Raw genomic sequence first — 18802 nt, 5'->3', positions numbered from 1 at the left:
CAGAAACCTGGGCAGTAAAGGCAGAGCAGATGAAGAAGCTAGATTTGATGGAAATGAAGTGCATGAGAAGGGTGGTAGGATGCACACTGTGGGATAGATGAAGATATGAGGACAAAAGACCAGAAGCCAAAGTAGCTCCAATTGCAGAAAAGATCAAAGAGAACAGATTACGGTGGTTTCAGCATATACAGAAAAGCAGTAGACAATCTGGTGAGGGAGATTTGGGACAGACAGGAAGAAGGTAAGAGGAAATGAGGAGGTTCAGCAAAGAGGTGGCTGGATTGTGTGAAAGAAGATCTGAAACAGTCAGGTATGAGTGTTGAAGAAGGCAGGAGTGTGTCACTGAATTTAGAGAAATGGCACCACTTAACATGATACCCTGACCCCATGTAGAAAAACAAGAAAATGGGGGCTGATGATGATAATGATTAATTCATGTGCTCTCCATTATACCACTGGCACAATAGTTACCTCTCTCTGGCTTGCAATAGAAGCTCACTAGATGCATCCCTTAACCTAGGCCATCGACATGACTCAGTGATATGTCCTTTTTGTCATTACCAAGCTCTGTGTTACATACACATATTGTTTTGATAAAACAGTTGTAATAAAATACATTTCCATTGTTTAGCCCTAAGTTGCAGATTTTACACATTAAGTTGTTGCAATAGGATCTTTTATAGTCAAAACTTCTACACATATTTATTCACTGCAGTATCTGATATATTAAATATATTTTATTTGGCTTAATGTCTTGTTGAATGTCTAGTTTCAGCATTAATCTAAAGAACTAAACAGCTAAATATCATGACTGAAGTACCTCACTGCAACAATATTTAAAAAAAAATGTAAATTTACACAAAGCAAAAAACAAAAAAATAAAAAATAAAACAAAGCAAAACTGCAGAATATGTAAGCTGAGGTAACACATGCCAGCATCATGTTCATTATGTTCATCATTACCTAGTCATGTCAGCTATGCATATAAAAACTGAATATATATACCTTTATAGAAAAAGATTTGCCATAAAGTCATACATCCTCTATCAATTCAGTGTAGCACACTAATAGTCTTAAAATATAGTCCAATATTAAGCAGTAATGTTACATTTTATAAATATACATGCATATCATTATAAGTTTCCTGGAGTAGAAATATGGTAAACTTATATGGTTTCAAAATGTTTGGTGCGAACTGTTGTTTATAATTGCTTGCAAAATATATAATTACAGAAATATGCAAACATTGTATCTTCTTCCAAATGAAAACATTTTACCTGAATCCAAATGAGAATTAAATTCTTTTTCTTCACTGTTTCTGCCCAAATAAACATAAAGTAATTAAAATTATGCAAGTTTTCTCTTTCCCTTCCTTCTGTGTGTATGGTGAGTTGTTACCAGATATACAACAGGATCTTACATTTTGACAAACATTTGCACAGAGTACGAAAATGTGCGTACTGCAAAGCCTTACTGTAAAGCCTTATACTGAGCAGTCATGCTCTTCGACATCCTTCTTTGATTAATAAACACTTTCAAGGCGAGTGTAATGTTCCTTCAGTCTGTACAGCTTTGTAATAATTCGGATACTAGGTATGCTACATTTATATTGTATTAAGACAAATGCTTTCACTTTTAATCTAAATGACAAAACACACATTTTTGAGATCACTATACAAATTTCATAATTTGGAAAAAAAATGTGATTTAAAAATAAGAAAAATAAAAAGTGGATACAGGAAATAGTGGATTTTTTAGATTATCACAGCACGGAGGTGCCTAAAGCACATAATGAGGTCCATTGGAATTGGAGGTTTGATTTCATTTCCATCGAGTCGAAGGTAACGGAGGCGCGGCCCACTTTCAAAGTCATTGTCGTGAACTAACTCAATTGGCAATGGACAAATCATGGTACCATTGACATCTGCAATTAAAAAAATATACATATATATTTAATATATAAATTCTCATACTGATGGACAGTATTATCAGTTTTAAATTCATTGTTAAATACTAATCAACAAGCTAAACTTTTCTGTCATGTAGAGAATATAATTGTATCTTCAACTTTTTTTAGGAATGCTGTAGTATTCATTTTTCTGCTTTATCTCAGTGATTTTTCAAAGGGAATATACATATCAGACCCCTTCCATTCAACATGTAGGCAGACTAATCTTTATATAACCACCAGCAGTATTTTATATTAATCCATATCACATCACTTTTAAACTGTATTTTTGCTATATTGCTGATTTTTTTTAGAACTCCTTTTTCTGATTTGTTACACTTTTTTTCTGTATAGACCAGATTCAGATCTTCCGAATCTGGTTCTGTTTGTTAAATTAGCACTAAACTAGACTATATTTTGTTAGATAGGGCTCCTCTGCACCTTTGTGGCAGAAGAGTGCAGTTAGAACTCATTGGATTGAAGGTTGCTGGCCCAGGGCTCAGTTCTGAGCTTTTTATTGGTCAAATTGTTTAATTCAGTTTGCTCACTGTTTTAACACAGTTCCACAGAGTTAGGCAACCAGCCACTGCTCTGTTGTATTTATCTGTGCAATCCAATGAATCTGTTGCATTCTGCTAACCATAAGTACAATTTTGTATTGTATTTGCATTTAAACTGTATTTTTGCTATATTGCTGATTTTTTAAAACTCTTCTTGCTGATTTGTTTCACTTTTTTCCTGCTGTAGCATAGGCTAGATTTAGACATGCTGAATCTGGTTCTGTTTATTAAACTGATTTCTAAACCAGGCTATCTTTTATTGGAGAGGCCCCCTGCACCCCTGTGGCAGGAGAGTGCAGTTAGGACTCATCTGATTGAAGGTTGCTGGCACAGGGCTCAGTTTTGAGTTGTTTTATTGATTAAATTGTTTAGTTCAGTTTGTGCACTGTTGCTACATAAATCCCGCATTTGCGTGGGTTTGTGCTTATTTTAACACATCTTCACAGAGCTAGGTGACCAGCCACTGCTCCGATATACTCATCTGTTTAAGCATAGTGCACGTCTGTGCACCATCACACACTACCATGCACTGGGGATAAACATTGGTTGTTATAGATGTAAAAACTTCAGTATATACCTTTTACCTTAGTAGCTGCCCGTGATCTGGCCAAGAAGTCCTTAAATTAAGCTTAGCTGCTCAGAGAGCACCTCAGCTGTGCTTTTTCCCCTTAAACAGTTCCATAACTACCAAATCTACAATAGTCCCATGCCTTTTAGAGAACTGATGCTAGTATAGACCCTTTATAGAGCACCCTATTAGTATAGACCCTGTTTAGAGCACCCAGTTATACTACACCCCTCCATTTTCTCTCCCCACTGTGAAAACAGGATTTAACTTAGCATTATGGATGGTCAGTTCCCTCCATTTCTCCTACCAACCTGATTGACGTGTATCCTGAGGCAGTGTAGCAAATCCCTCATGTGCACTGACAACAATCCACTCCTAAATCACCCAAGTACAATTTGTAAGAGATGCATCTACACTAAGAATCTGGAATCTTTGATCTCTCATGCACAGAACAGTAACACTGAACGGGTTGTCAGCTCACATACTACATCTCCTACACAAGCCATGCACTCAACACATAAATGATCATAGACGGAGGTAGTCACCAAAACACCAGAGACCTTCCAAACACAAACATGCTACACCTAATACAGCACCTACAGAACTCAATGCACATAAAAATACAAGCTCTAGTGCCTCATCAAATAAGCCCCTAAGGCAAAGCACATCTAAACCAAAGTTTTTGTTCATAGATGACTCCACTGTGAGACACACAGATGTCCCACTCACCAGGCTGGACAAAGAGAAGGTTACGGTCAACTGTCTATCAGGTGCCAAGATCCATCAGGTCACACATGCACTCAAGTCTCTCAACAGCAAGTACTGTTATGACTCCATCTTAGTTCATGTTGGTATGAATAACTTGAGATGTACCTCTCTGGACTATATGAAGAGAGACACGATTGAGCTCTATGAATATGTGCCCCAGGCAGGTATGTCACTAGCCTTGAGCAGCATTCTAACCTCACCTAGGATGATACTACAATATAAACAAAAAAGCACTTGATTTCAGCAAGTAGCTTAGTTTCTGGTGTCATTCTAAGCGGATCCAGTTCCTGTCAGCCTGGGCTAACATGGTTGATAGACCACACTGCTTTGCCAGAAATGGTCTTCACCTGTCACCTCTAGGCTTTCAGTTACTAGCTAAGGCACTTGCCTCCCCCATAGTGCCTTTTTTAGGAAAGGTCTCAAGAACAAAATTTCCGATGTGAAAATATCACTCTGAAATAAATTAAAGGTTATGCTGCTAAATGCTAAAGAGTTTAAATAAGACACTGCACTCTCTGGAAGCACTAAAATCCCTGGAAGATGTTGACTTCTGTGCAGTCACAGAAACTTGGTTCAGGGCTACAGAGAGTACCCCAGCCTTGCAAGGCTACAATTCCTTCCGCACTTTCAGACCACAGATGAACATGTGAGAACCAAAGGAGAAGGAGCAGTATTTATATTCATCAAAGATAAATACACCTCTAGACTAATTAGACAGGAAGACTCCATGGACTTACTCAAGGTTCAACTAACTGTGGGTAAGACACCCCCTCAAGTCATGATTAGCTATAGGCCCCTTCAATGAACCAAGATACCCACCCTGTTTATTTGGACCTACATTGTCAATCAAATTGCAACCACACACTCTAGTCATGGGCCATTTCACCTATCCCTCCCTTGACTGGGAAACTTATATGAGTACCAACATGCTTACACAAAGGTTTCTGGACTCTGTTAACACTAATGTCCTGAAACAAATAGTATGCAATCCCACAAGGGGCTCAAATATTCTCACCTTGTTCCTCACCAATATGGGTGACCATTGCACCACCACAAGTATAGGACCCTCACTGGTTAAATTTGATCACAAATCAGTCACATTTGAAGTAGTTATAACACCTGAACCCCTCATAGGTGAACTCAAGCTAAACATATTCACCAAAGCTAAGTATATCCTCCTAAGGGATGGTATTAATAATTTCCAAGCTCCTGTTCCTACAGATGGCACTGACAACTATACTAAGGTATACACAAATGCCCTTTATAAATCCTTATACAAATGTATCGACACAGCTGCACTTGATAGGATCAAAACAAGATCCTTAAGAACGGCCACACAGGCAAAAAATGCACTCTCCAAAGTTAAGAAATACAGCATCCATGGGACCAGATGACATCCCATGCTGTGTATTACATGAACTACAAAATTAACTGGCACCTCACCTAAGTGTGATGTTTAATCATAGCCTCATCTCAGGCTATGCATCCACTGAGTGGCGCACAGCTACAGTTATCCCACTCCACAAGGGGGATCCACTTTGGATCCTGGGAACTACTGCCCCATCAGTCTGATGAGCCTGATCTGCAAGGACATGGAACGTATTATCATGGAACTTATAAACAAAGACTTTGGGAACCTTCAAACACTGGACCCCATGCAGTTTGGTTTTGTGAAGGGCCAATCTTGTCTCCTGAACCTGATTGACTTCTTTGAATCAGTCTACAGAGCTCTGGACAAGGGAAAGGTGATCCACACAGCCTATCTGGACCTCGCCAAGGCCTTCAACACCATCCACAACTCTGGAATCATAGATAAACTTAGTAAGCTGGACATTAATCCCTTTGTCACTCGATGGGTTGCTAACTGGCTTACTGACAGAACCCACAATGTAAAAGTAGCTGACTCCAAATACCCACAATGTAAAAGTAGCTGACTCCAAATCCATTTCCAGACAAGTGACAAGTGGAGTACCTCAGGGTTCAGTCCTGGGACTGCTCTTGTTTGGCATCTACTTCTCTGAAGTACAAGAAAACACTAAGGGACTCTGGCTAACAAAGTTCGCAGATGACTGCAAACTGGGAGCCATTATTGAATCCCTAAATGATGTGGATATTCTACAAAAGGGACTTAAAGAAGCAGGTGCTTGGTGCCAGAGCCATGGGCTCGAGCTCAGTGCCAAGAAATGTAGTTATCCCCTTTGGGAATAAACATGCACCCGTGAATTACCACATAGGTGGCAGTACACTAAACACCAAAAGTGTGATAAGAGACTTAGGGATACAGGTGGACAGTGGTCACCTTCAATAACCACATCGCCACAGCAGTTAGGAAATCCTTCTATGTGGCACACCTCATCACTAAGGGCTTTTCATCCAGTAAAAAGGAGGTCATCGTCCCATTGTACTCATCCCTCATTAGACCCATTGCAGAATACAATGTCCCGTTTGGTATGTACCTCTTAAGACATCTGCAACAACTGGAAAGACTGCAGAAATACCTCACTAAAAGAATCACAGGCTTAAATCAGATTCCCAATGCTGACCATCTAAAAAAACTCCACCTGTACGTTGTTGCATATCATCTACTTACAGGCGATCTCTGCTTAACATACAAGGCCATGTCAAACCCAGAGCTGTTGGACATGCTACACTTAAAAAAATCCGAATCCCTCAGAGATGCACGCTCCAGGGATCTAAACCTTGTCATCACAATGAACAAAACATGCTGGAGGGATAGGTTCCTGACCCAGAGACTCCCTAGACTCTGGAATAGACTGCCCATACATGTCAAGCAGAGCACCTCTTTGGTACTCTTCAAAAGGAACCTTGATGATTGAATGGGAGATAGGAAATTCACCCTTGGGTTCATGTCAGTCATCCTGCTAGACAGGTGTCCAGGGAAGTAAATACTGTTGGAAGAAATAGCCAGAAAATTGTTATGGCTAGGCTTGTATAGGCCCTAGGGCCAATAGCCTAGTACCAACCTATGAACCTATGATCCTTAAGAAAAAACAAGCCTCCCTGGTGGACATCTAGCATTAATAAGTTATACAAGTGCATAAAGTTGCTGTCTAAGTATATAAAAGAGAGTTTCCAGCACTGGAAGAACACCCTCCTCTGCTTGAACAAACTAATAAGACAACCTGTACAATCCCTAGCTAAGGATAGCTATAAGGCATTCTTCAGCTATATACATAACTTAAAAGATAGGACCCAGGCATGTCCTGAACTAGTTGTGGATGGCATCACACACACTAGTCCTGCAAAAATAGCTAACCAATTAGCCGACAAGTTTGGCAAAAATTTCACCCCTGTCCCCTCCAACATTTCACAAAGCATTCCCTGTACATCTCCACCATGTTGCATCTCCAAAGAGCAAGTCATAAATGCTCTCAGCAAGGCCAAAAACACAGCCTCTGTGGGAAAGGATGTCATCCCTAGGTTGAATATTAAATGGTCCAGAACATGAGTTAGTAACTCCATTAGGTACTCTCTTAAACCAGTTTGAGTACTGTTTATCCTTGCTAAATGGAAAACAGCAACCTTCATCCCCCTTCTTAAAGGGGGTACAGAAACAGACCCTGGGAACTACAAACTCATAAGCTCAGCTAGCCTTATTTATAAGGCCATGGAATGAATCATCATGGACCTTATAAATAAGGATATACTGTAGGTGATCTCCAAACCCCTGATCCAACACAGTTTGGTTTTGTCAAAGGCAGCTCATGCCTGTTAACCCTGGTGAACTTATTCGAAAATGTCACCAGAGCCATAGACAAAGGCAAATCTGTGCATTCATCCTACCTTAACTTAGCCAAGGCCATCAGCACAATCCTACAGCTGGGCATCATTGATAAAGTTTCCCAGTTGAATGTCATCCGTTATGTCATCAGGTGGTTTGCTAACTAGATCACCAACAGATCACACTCAGTCAAAGTTGGGGACTTTACCTCAACCAGCCGACATATCACCAGTGGGGTTCCACAGGAGTCAGTGCTGGGTCCCCTTTTGTTTGGAATATTCTTCTCAGAAATTCAGGTCAAAACAAAGTGGCTGTAGCTGACTAAGTTTGCTGCTGACTGCAAATTAGGTGCAATCATTGAATCCCCAAATAATGTCAATATACTTCAAGAGGGACTTACACAAACCAATGATTGTTGCCAAAGCCATGGACTCAAGCTTAATGCAAAAAATGCATTATCATCCCCTTCGGTAAAAAACAATATCCCTGCAGATTATCATACAAATAATAATAACATCTTAAGTAACAACTCAGTAGTGAGAGACTTGGGAATGCAAGCTGACTGTAGCCTAAACTTTGACTACCAAGTGTCTACTGTGGTAAGGAAGACATTCTATGTCACACATCTCATTAGCGAAGGCATTGCCTCAAGAGTGAAAGAGGTCACACACCCCTGCACTTGACTCTCATCAGGCCAATAATTGAGTACAGTGCTCCCTTTGGTATGTATATTACCAGGCATCTGCAGCAACTTGAAAAACCTCAGAGATTTCTAACCAAGAAAAGTCAGTGCCTCCAGCATGTCATACATTGACCGAATGAAGTCACTGTCACTGTACTCAGTAGCATACAAACTACTTAGAGGAGATTTGTGCTGGTTCTACAGAGCAATCTTGGATCCAAACCTAATGGAAATGCTGCACATCTGCAAGTCAAATGGGGCAAGGGTCACCTGTTCCACGGACCTTAACCTGGTCTGCAACATAAATAGGACCTGCTGGATAGACAGATATGTCTCTCAGAAGTTGCCACTCCTATGGAATAGGCTACCAGCTCACATCAAGCAATGCCCCTCAATGATGCTGTTTAAGCGTAACCTGGATGACTGGATGGGAAACCATAAATTCCTGATGGTGATTTCACCTATGACACCCCTAAATATGGATAGTCATTGCTAACTAGGATCTGGAGTTTATCCTTTATATTGGGTTTCTCTAATATTATCTAGTATTATATTGGTTACACACTGCTAGGCTTATAAAGACCTTCAGGTCAATAGCCCAGTAACCACCTGGTCATTTAAATAAAAAACAAAACAGCAACATATTTATATGTTTTCAAATTGCACATCCAGCAACATATTTATAATATATTAATGATTACAAAGAAACTTTTTTTTGTCAGTAACAACTGCTATTTATTTCTTTGTATAATTATAACCACAGAAAGGAACACCACTAAATATTTGAAAACTATGCTGGGTAAGATGAATAAAACTATAAGAAAATAGAGTTAAAGGAAATCAATTACATTTCCGAGAATTTTTATTTGCATTACTACAACATAGATTTTACAACAAAGATATATAAATTGAACTAGAGCTAAAATAATAAGCATAAAGCTAAATGTTGGGAAAATATGAACAGCTCATACTGCAGCAAAAATAATGTTTCTATTGTTATTTTACCTTAGTAAAATCTAAACATGTTTGGTACCATTGGTATAACTAAGTAAATAATAATGGACCGCTGTTCATTGATCTGCAAGAGTAAAAAGTAATAAAGCATAACTTCCCAATGCTCATCCACCCCATCACTAATGTGTAATAAAGCTTTACCTTCCCAATGCTCATTCATCCCCAGCACTAACATGTTATATATCATGACTCCCCACCTCCAGTTATCCATACCAATATGTAATAAATAACAACACCCTTATACTTCTACTCCCATTTGTACACAAATGTTATAAATTATTACCATCTCCTTCTGCATAATCTTCTCACATCACCAACATGTAATAAACCATTACAATCCCACCACATTGGTAACCCATCCTCACAAGCAACTATTATGGAGATACGCAAACTGTACACTCATCACTGGTAAAGATGTAATAAATCATAACATTTGTAATTTGCTCATCTATCTATAGCACAAATGCATAATAGGTCATTAATTCTTCCCACTTCACACCTACCTCAATGCACAGGCATACAACCCACACTCACTGGTGTCTGTGAGAAACAATTAACACCTTTGCAAGCAATGCACCCATTTGCAATGCAAACATAAACCCCTGGATTCAATAAATTCTGGGTAGGTTCTGCACAGAACCAACATGGAGTGTTTTCACATACACGATATTGCTCATCATGCAGTATCGTGACCTGCATATTAATGATGCACTGTGTGAGTAAGCAAGGTTTCACGGCTCTCATCAGTGTTTCTGGATGCAAAACCTGTAATATGAATGAGGATAGTACCGCCCAACTTTTTAATGCAAGAAATATGGACAAAGACTAAAATAATGGGGGGGGGGCAAAGGCCCAAAAATAGGGACAGGTTTATCATATTGTTCTTATAACTGTAGAAAGTAGGTAGAGTAATCGGATATGCGTTAGTATGCATTTTCTGAAGGATATGAAGTGTGAAGCTCAAATGTATGTCATTATGTATTGACTTCAATCTGCAATAATTTTCCAGAAAACTACACATTTTTTACAAGGAGCAGCCCAAAAATATGATGCAAACATCTGGACATTCTGCAAAATTCTGTACAGTTGGGAAGTACGATGCAGATAGCATTTCTGCGTAAAGTGGATTGTGAGAGACACCACGGCAATTGCTTTTCCATTACTTGAGTTTTCTTCATTAAAATTTCTTTGGGGTACTGCCATAGATTATTTTTCTTCATTTCAACTATGTCTCCATTATTTATTTATTTTTTGAAGCCAGTATTTGCACTATGCACCGCTTAATACAAATTTGTTTGAATGTGCTCATCTGGTTTGCATGAAGCACAGCAGTGCAAAAACTGGAGAAATGGACCAGACAGCCACAAATATAAACCAGATACATTCAATTAATACTGTTGGCCATAGTGCAAACATGGTAAGTGGCGTTGCACTGTGATTAACAGCGAGAAATTTACAATGAGTACTAAGATTAGACATATGTCACTAATCCTGTGGCAGCAGGTGTTATGTGTAGGTGTAGAGTGCAGATGGTCTGGTCTTCTATTACAAGGTGTGCACATTTTGTTTTACTGTTGTGACATTGTAGATTATAGCAGTGGAGTGCAACATGCACAACTGTTTTCTCACCCTTCTTGTGGGGATAGCTGTAAGTGTAGGACAACCATAGACATGGTCCATTTGAAAAGCACATTTACACAAGTGCCTGTATACCAAAAATCTTAAAATTTCAGTTCTTGCCACTGTTGTGCATCCCTTAACCTCATGCAAACATAGTGCCTGCCAGTGTGCACCCTCACGCACCATGTTTGTGTGATGGTAAGTAATGCACAACATTTTTAAATGTTACAAAACCAAAATGTGCACAATCTCAGTCAGTGTGAGATGTGCCATTGGTGGGAAAACATCAGGATACAAAATGCAATTAGCAAGAAATACTCATTCTGCATTGATCTTGAGCTAGGGGAGACATGTTTGGTGTTGCTGGTGAAGGAGTGTGCTTCTGAGAGCAGAGGTGAGGTGTTCAGTAGTCCAAAGTCTTTACTGGACTCCTGTTTAAGGAGTATGGGCCCCTATTGCTGCAGCAAGATTATTCAGGCTCAGAATATAAGTCTGGAGCCTGGAATAGCATTTCTAGGACTTTGACCAGTGTTATAAGTATCCCCCGCACTGGGACATCAATGCAGACATCATTTTGATGGCCTCTAGAAGAGAAAGTGGGATGCCCTCAACCATTGGATCAAGGAATTTAGTACTGGGGACACTCCACAGATGTGTAAGTATTGATTTCAGTGAGTAATTGTAAGAGTTAAAAGCTGAATACAGTCAAGACTGGTATTAATAATGGTATTCTGTTCTGTTCTATTTTTTCCACAGCTGCAATGGAGACAGCCTCAAATGTGAGGTCCCATGCCATGCATTTTAAAGGATGCAACAAGCATGTGGTATGTATGCATCAGAACAGTACTGCTCTAAATAGTAATTTTAATAATAATAATAATAATAATAATAATAGTTTTAATACTAATTTAGTAGCATTAAAGTTAAGGACAGCTTAGTTGGTATTTAATACAGTTGTATCAAACTGAGCATGCATGTCTCCAATGTAAAAGGAAAGTATGCATGCAGTAGTCTGTATGACAAAATAATGTACAGTATTAGAGAGTAGTCAGCAGTTGTGGGTTAAAAAAACACACTTCTCAAGTATAAAATACTGTTAGGGTTTCATCATTATTGCAATGTAACTTCAGACCTCTGTACTAGTGACACAAATGGCCTTCTGTAAACTGTAATCAGTATAACTGGGACACGCATATGTGCAATATATGCACACATCAAGGATTTCTGGCTGCAATCTGTACTATAGTGTGCTTCTGTTATGAACTGGGTAGTCTTAAAAGTAATGAAGAAATTTGTTAGGAGTTTGTAGTGTTAAAACTGAAGATAACAGAATAGAGTCCGATAATTGTATCAATGCTTCGTATGTCAAATTTGAAGTTATGAAAGTTCTCCCTTTTTTATCACCCCCACCCTTATCATCTCTCTTTTTTTTAGTTTGTTGTTTTTGTTCTTTTCCTCCACAGCACAGAGGGGTAGGCCTGTCCCATGGGATCCTCCTGCTGCCACTCCACTAGCTACAGCACCTCTGCCCATCACATCTGGTGCCTGACCTAGCAGCACCCCCTCTACTGCCCTTGCACTATCTGGCCCTTCAGGTAGTTCTACTCCTGAGGATAGGCCTGTGGCTCCCTCTGGGAGCAGTGGCAGAGGTGGTGACTTTATCACCTAAGAAGAACTGCCAAGGATGGTGCATAAGATTATGCTCCTTACAGAAAACCCATAGGAGATGGAGACATCAGGCACTTCAGCCAGTGGTGCAGTGAGGTGACAGTGTTGAGTGTCCACTGGGTGAGGACTTGATTCTTACTCTCACCCAGCTTGATGTGCATGGGACCTCGATTTCTGCACTCTCTCTCTGGCATCTGTCCCACCAAAATAAAAAGAAAGAATGATCCCATACATAGCTCTCCATTTCACACACATGTCCTCATGACACACCTGAATCAGTCCAATTGGCTATGCAACATGATTGTGGTGTGGTCACCCCTCTCTCTGTTGGTGACTGTCCAAATTAAGCTAATATTTACATTTGGTTTTGTGAAGGGTAGATTATGCCTGCTCAACTTGGTCGACCTCTTTGAGTCAGTCACCAGAGCTGTGGATGAAGGCAAGGTGGTTCATACAGCCTACCTTGATCTGGCCAAGGCTTTTGATACCATTCCCCACTCAGGAATCATAGAAAAACTCACTAAGCTTGACATCAACCCCTATATCACTAGGTAGGATGCAAACTGGCTCACAGATAGAACCCACAGTGTGAAAGTAGCTGACTCCAAGTCAGACTGCTGACCAGTCACGAGGAGACTCCCAAAGGGTTCGGTTCTGGGTCCTCTCCTGTTTGGTATCTACTTCTCTGAAGTCCAGGCCAACACAAAGGGACTCTGGCTGACAACATCTGCAGACAGTTGTAAGTTGGGAGCTATTATTAACTCCCCAAGTGATGTTGACATCCTACAGAATGGCCTCACTGAGACCAACAACTGATGTCAGAACTATGGCCTTAAGCTCAATGCCAAAAAATGTGCCATCATCCCCTTTGGGAAAAACCTGGTTCCCATAAATTACCACATTGATGGTAGTCCGCTGAATACAGAAGGCCTTTATAAGAGATCTGTGAACGCAGGTTGAAAGCAACCTCTCTTTTAATCACCACATTGCCACTGTGGTCAGAAAGTCCTTCTATGTGGCACATCTCATTACTAAGGGTTTTGCATCCAGGAAGAAAGAGGTCATTGTCTCCCTCTACGCTTCCTTCATTAGGCCAATCATTGAGTACAATGCCCCATTTGGCGTGTACCTCACTAGACACCTGCAACAACTGGAGAGGCCACAAAAGTGCCTCAGAAAGAGGATCCTAGATCTTAAACACTTGTCCTCTATGGGCAGAGTCAAAAAAACTCCAACAATTCTCTGGCTCATATCACGTACTTAGAAGTGATCTCTGCTTGACTTACAAAGCCATGTCTGACCCAGCTCTGTTAGAAATGCTACATCAAAAGAAATCCCAATCCCTCCGCACCACATGCTCCAGAGACCTCAACCTCATTACCACAATTAACAGAACATGCTGAAGGGACAGGTTCATAACCCAGAGACTGTCCATGCTATGGAACAGACTTTCTATACATGTCAAGCAGAGCACCTCACTGACCCTCTTCAAGAGTAATATTGATGAGTGGATGGGAAACAGAAAATTCACCCCAGGGATAACTCCAGTGGCTCTACTAGACAGAGGCACTGGGAACTAAGGTCAGGTGGCACTATGCCAGGGTAATTCTATGGCTAAGCTTGTAAAGGCCCCAGGGCCATTAGCCTAGTACACACCTATGAACCTATATATGATAATGTTTTATTGTTGAAGAAATGGATAGCTATAGTTCTTTCCTACATCCCTCCTACACATTCCTGCCTCCTTTCAACTTCTTTTTCCTCTGCTTGCTCCACATTTCACCACTTTCCTGTCTGCTCCATTTATTTTCTTTAAAGAATTATTGCACAATGGTGAGCATAACTCACCAATGCTAAGTAACAAGGAATGGCAGCAATACAAGTAAATGTATTAAAAGTTTCATATACAATTGTAAAATTTCTACTTACACCTGTATTCAGACCCAGTAACATCTGCCTCCAACAACAATGCATTAATATGCCCTTCCACAGAGTCAGTTAGATAGCATATGTATTTCATACGATCAACAGTAACTGACACAGTTTAGCAAGGATTTCCCTTTGTACTTCCCCGTGCTTGCTCCCCATATCACCAGTGTGATATCTTTCCCTTTAATTTTGCATGAAGCATCATTGAGTGATCCCATTACTGTTTTATAAGGCATTATTCAGTGATATCCATTTAATTTTATAAAGCATTAGTGTGTGATGGAGCATGATGGTGCCCATCACACAACATTGTTAAGCAATGGTAATACAAAAGTAGTTAAATGTATTAACTACACCTGAATTCAGAACCAGTACCATTTGGCCCAAAAAAAGAACATATTACTTCATTAAGTGAATTAATACCTGCAGCCAAAGAGTCAATTAATTAGGAGGTGTATGCAACAGCAGTTAAGTCTGAAATTTGCTATTCAGTGTCTAAAATACACCTGCTACACAACTGAGTCAGTACCACGATCTGTTAATGCATTGATCCATTCATTTTGTGGGTTATATTGTACTTGCTTCGAATCCAGGTGTATGTAACAGTTTTAAGTACTTTTATGTGTAAATCCAATTCTGAAGTATGATAGTTGGTTTGCAGTATCTAAAATATGGCTATATGGTACTGCTTTCTATTACAGCTGTATATAGCAATTATAACTGCTTTTAGCCATAGCCACAACTTGGTGCACAATGTACACCAATGTACAAGTATGCTTTAAAGAAATAAAATGGGAAAGATGAGAAAGTGTTGAAATAGGAAGCAAGCAGGAGAAAGAACAAAATGAAAGGAGGGCAGGGATGTGCAGGATGGATGTAGGACAGAACCATAGCTATCCATTTCTTCTACAGTAAAAAATGTTCCGATGTGAAGAATATTAGCGGAATTTGCAGTGTCAGCCCCAGAGAGACACGTGACCAGAACACAGTTATGTTGTATAGCCAATTAGACCAAATCAAGTGTGTCAAGATGATACATGTGCGAAATGCAGGGCTATGTATGGGATGACATTTTTTTGGGGGGGGGGCATGTGCTTTCTTTTTTTTTTTTGGAGAGAGAGAAAGGAATGTTGGGGAAGGGGCATGGGTATGTCTAGGCAAGGTAGGCTTGGTAGGTGAGGGAGCAGTCACAGACAGACAGGACATGCAAGACAAGACACAGGGGTGGTGAAGGACACAAGAGGTGGGTGAACACCATGGTTGGGGTGAGGGTGGAGACATTGCAAACCCATGGACATCAAGCTGGGTAACAGTGAGAATTGAGTCATCACCCACTGGACTGTCATCACTGTCACCTGTCTGTGCTGGCAGCTGCAGTTTCTGACATCTGTGTCTCCTCATGTTATTCAGTACAGTGATGGAGAGCAGTGTCTCCATTTGGCATTGGAGTGCACCAACTGTGTGGCACGCAATCCTACACACCAACCCTGGAAGTTCATCCCAGGTGATAAAATCACTACCTCTGCCACTGCTCCCAGAGGGATCCACTGGCCTATCCTGCAGGACAGAACTTCCTAAGGAATGAGGTAGTGCAGGGGCAGCAAAGTGGGTGCTACCAGGTTGCGACCCAGATACGCTGGGCTTTGGTGCCGTAGCTGGTGGAGAGGGGGCAGGTAGATCCTGTGGGGCAGGTCTTCCCTGCTGTCCTATGGAAAAAAAAACAGAGAAAATAAGGGCTGGGGTGAGAGATAAACAAGGGAGAACATTAGCAACTTCATACGTGACATACAATGTATTGATATAATTATTTGATTCTATTCTGTTACCTTTGATTTTAGGACTACCAACTGCTAACAAATACCTTTTTTACTGTTAAGACTACCCAGCTCATAATTGATGCAGACTATACTACAGAATGCAACAAGCAATTCTTAATGTGTGCATATATCACACATATGCATGTTCCAGTTATACTGATTACAGTTTACAGCAGGCCATTTGTGCCACTGCTTTAGAGCTCTGATGTTACATTGCAGTATTGATGGAAACGTAACAGTATTGTATAGTTGTGAAGTGTGTTTTTTGAACCCACACCCTCTGACTGCTTTCTAATTCTGAACTGTTGATCTGGCCTCCAACGTAATGCATGCATACTTTCCTGTTACAGTTAAGAGATGAATGCTCAATTTGATACAAATGTATAAACCAATAAAGGTGTCTTTACTTTTAATGTTAAAATAACAGTATTGTTCAGATTCATAAATACCACATGCTTCTCACATTGATGTCAATCTAGTGGCATGGGTTCATGTATTCAGTTCTCAGTCTGTGATGGCTGTGGAAACAACAGAACTGAACAGAATACCATTATGAATACCAGCCATGACTATATACAGCTTTTTAACTCTTACAAGTAATCTCTGTAAGTGATATTTAGAAATCTGTGGGGTGCCTCCAGTCCTACAATCCTTGATCCAGTTGTTGAGGGAATCCCTCTTCCTCATCCAGAGATCTCTGTAGTGATTCTTATATTGTTCACCAGTCGGGGGGATACCAGTAGCACTGATTAAAGCCTGGAGAAGTCTATTCCATGCCTCTGACTTGTAGTCAGAGCCATGACTGCCCCTCTGCAAAAGTCTGGACCCACTCCATCAGGAGTACAACAAATACTTTGGACTCCTGGGCAGCCATCTTTGAGCACAGAATTTCAAAACCTCTTCACGATAGCTTGCCATGCCTACCACAGATTAAGACAATGTAGAATGATGTTTCCCCACCAATTGCAGGTATCGCACCTACTGAGGGTGTGCACTTTTTAGTTTTGCAACATTTGAAAGTGGTGCGCATCATTTACATTACACAATTACGGTGCTTGAGGGTGTGTAATGCCAGGAAATGTGCTTGTTTGATGGCAGTCTTAATTGAATGCATCCTGTTTATGTTTGTGGCTGTCTGGATGCTGTCTGGTACCTGGGGGGGGGGGGGGGGGCATTTGACCAGTTTGTACATTGCCACTCTACGTGAAACCAGATGAGAATCGAAAAACACATTTGTGCTAAGTGGTGCATCATGTAAACAGTGGCCCCAAAAACAATTTAAAAAATAAAACAATGAGAAAGAGTTGAATGAGTAAAATCAATCTATGACATGCACAGTAGAAAATGTTAGTACACGTGAAATATGTTTGCATAGGTCTGGATCCCAGCTCTCACTTCAATGTACCTGCAGAACATAGGATGGGTGCCTAAACCATCTTTGCCACAGAAACAGCTTTGCATCAAAGAAATAAAGTAATTCCTCACACAACCAAATTAAACTGAATGTACACTGATATCAAGGCATAAACTGTTATTTGTAAATGTATTACTTTTAATATATTTGGATGTAGTACACTTAGTGGTCACACAACCTGTTATGATTATTCCTTGCAAATATACAGCTCTGTCTTACCTTTCTCTGTTTCTCTGTCATTATTCAGTTATCTGATCAATACTCAGAGATATGTAGTATGTAAAGCAGTCTATATCATTTACCTTGAAATTTGTGACGATATTAACTGGGAATACTATGATATGCAGTTGCCATCACATGAAGGGCAGGTTGGATGGCACATACAAGCATAGACTGCTCTATGGGGGAGGGGCAAAAGTGAGTTCCTGTTATTGTACAGGCAAGGGTACACTGTTCTTTCAAAGGGGAGGACCAGGGCTGAGCTACTGTTATGGCACAAACAAGGATATGTTTCTCTTGTTGCTCTCCTTGTTTTGCATCCTGCCTGTTTGATCTTGTGATTGTTGTGAAGTCAGAAACTGCAATGTTTCTCATTACTTTCTAACTTCCCTCTGTTATGATTTCTCATTACAAATGTATGGTGCTAAACTGAGGGCATGCAGTGATCATCAATACTCTGGGGAGGTATGAATGTGTGAATCTTTGATGCCTGAGGCATATTACTTGCTAATGGACACATACTAATCAAATAACTCTCTGCTGTCACATATTACATTAATTTCTGTATAAATCTCCCACCTTTTACTTGCTTACTGTACCAAGTGATGAAATACAAGGACATGCCATAATATTATTATACACTGCAGTACACGTTCAAGACATAGCAACAGTTGCTATAGTGTTAGTTCAGGACTGACTGTGATGCAAGCAGTTCACAGCCAAAACATGGGGAAATAAAGGCCCTGACTCTGAGCTGAGGCTGGCAGAGATGACAGAGTTCCTGTAGTGTGTCCCTGTCCACCCTGTAGCACTCTAAAATGTCCATGTCATGTATGTTGTGATAAGTCAATGT

The 18802-nt window shown here is 40.2% G+C and overlaps 1 protein-coding gene across 1 annotated transcript in view; it reads right to left on the bottom strand.

The window, feature by feature from the left end:
- Nucleotides 1–748: 748 nt before the first annotated feature.
- Nucleotides 749–18802, bottom strand: part of KERA (keratocan) — a 156228-nt gene continuing 138174 nt past the window's right edge. The window contains exon 3 of the mRNA XM_044087119.1: nucleotides 749–1924. Coding sequence (XP_043943054.1) covers nucleotides 1755–1924 — 170 coding nt within the window. The 3' untranslated portion in view covers nucleotides 749–1754. The remainder of the gene's footprint in view (nucleotides 1925–18802) is intronic.

Source organism: Protopterus annectens, chromosome 11.part0 (assembly GCF_019279795.1).
Source record: "Protopterus annectens isolate FY-2018-M chromosome 11.part0, PAN1.0, whole genome shotgun sequence".
NCBI lineage: Eukaryota > Metazoa > Chordata > Ceratodontiformes > Protopteridae > Protopterus > Protopterus annectens.
The sequence above is the reverse complement of the archived record's forward strand: the minus strand, read 5'-3'. Positions and strand labels throughout refer to the sequence as shown.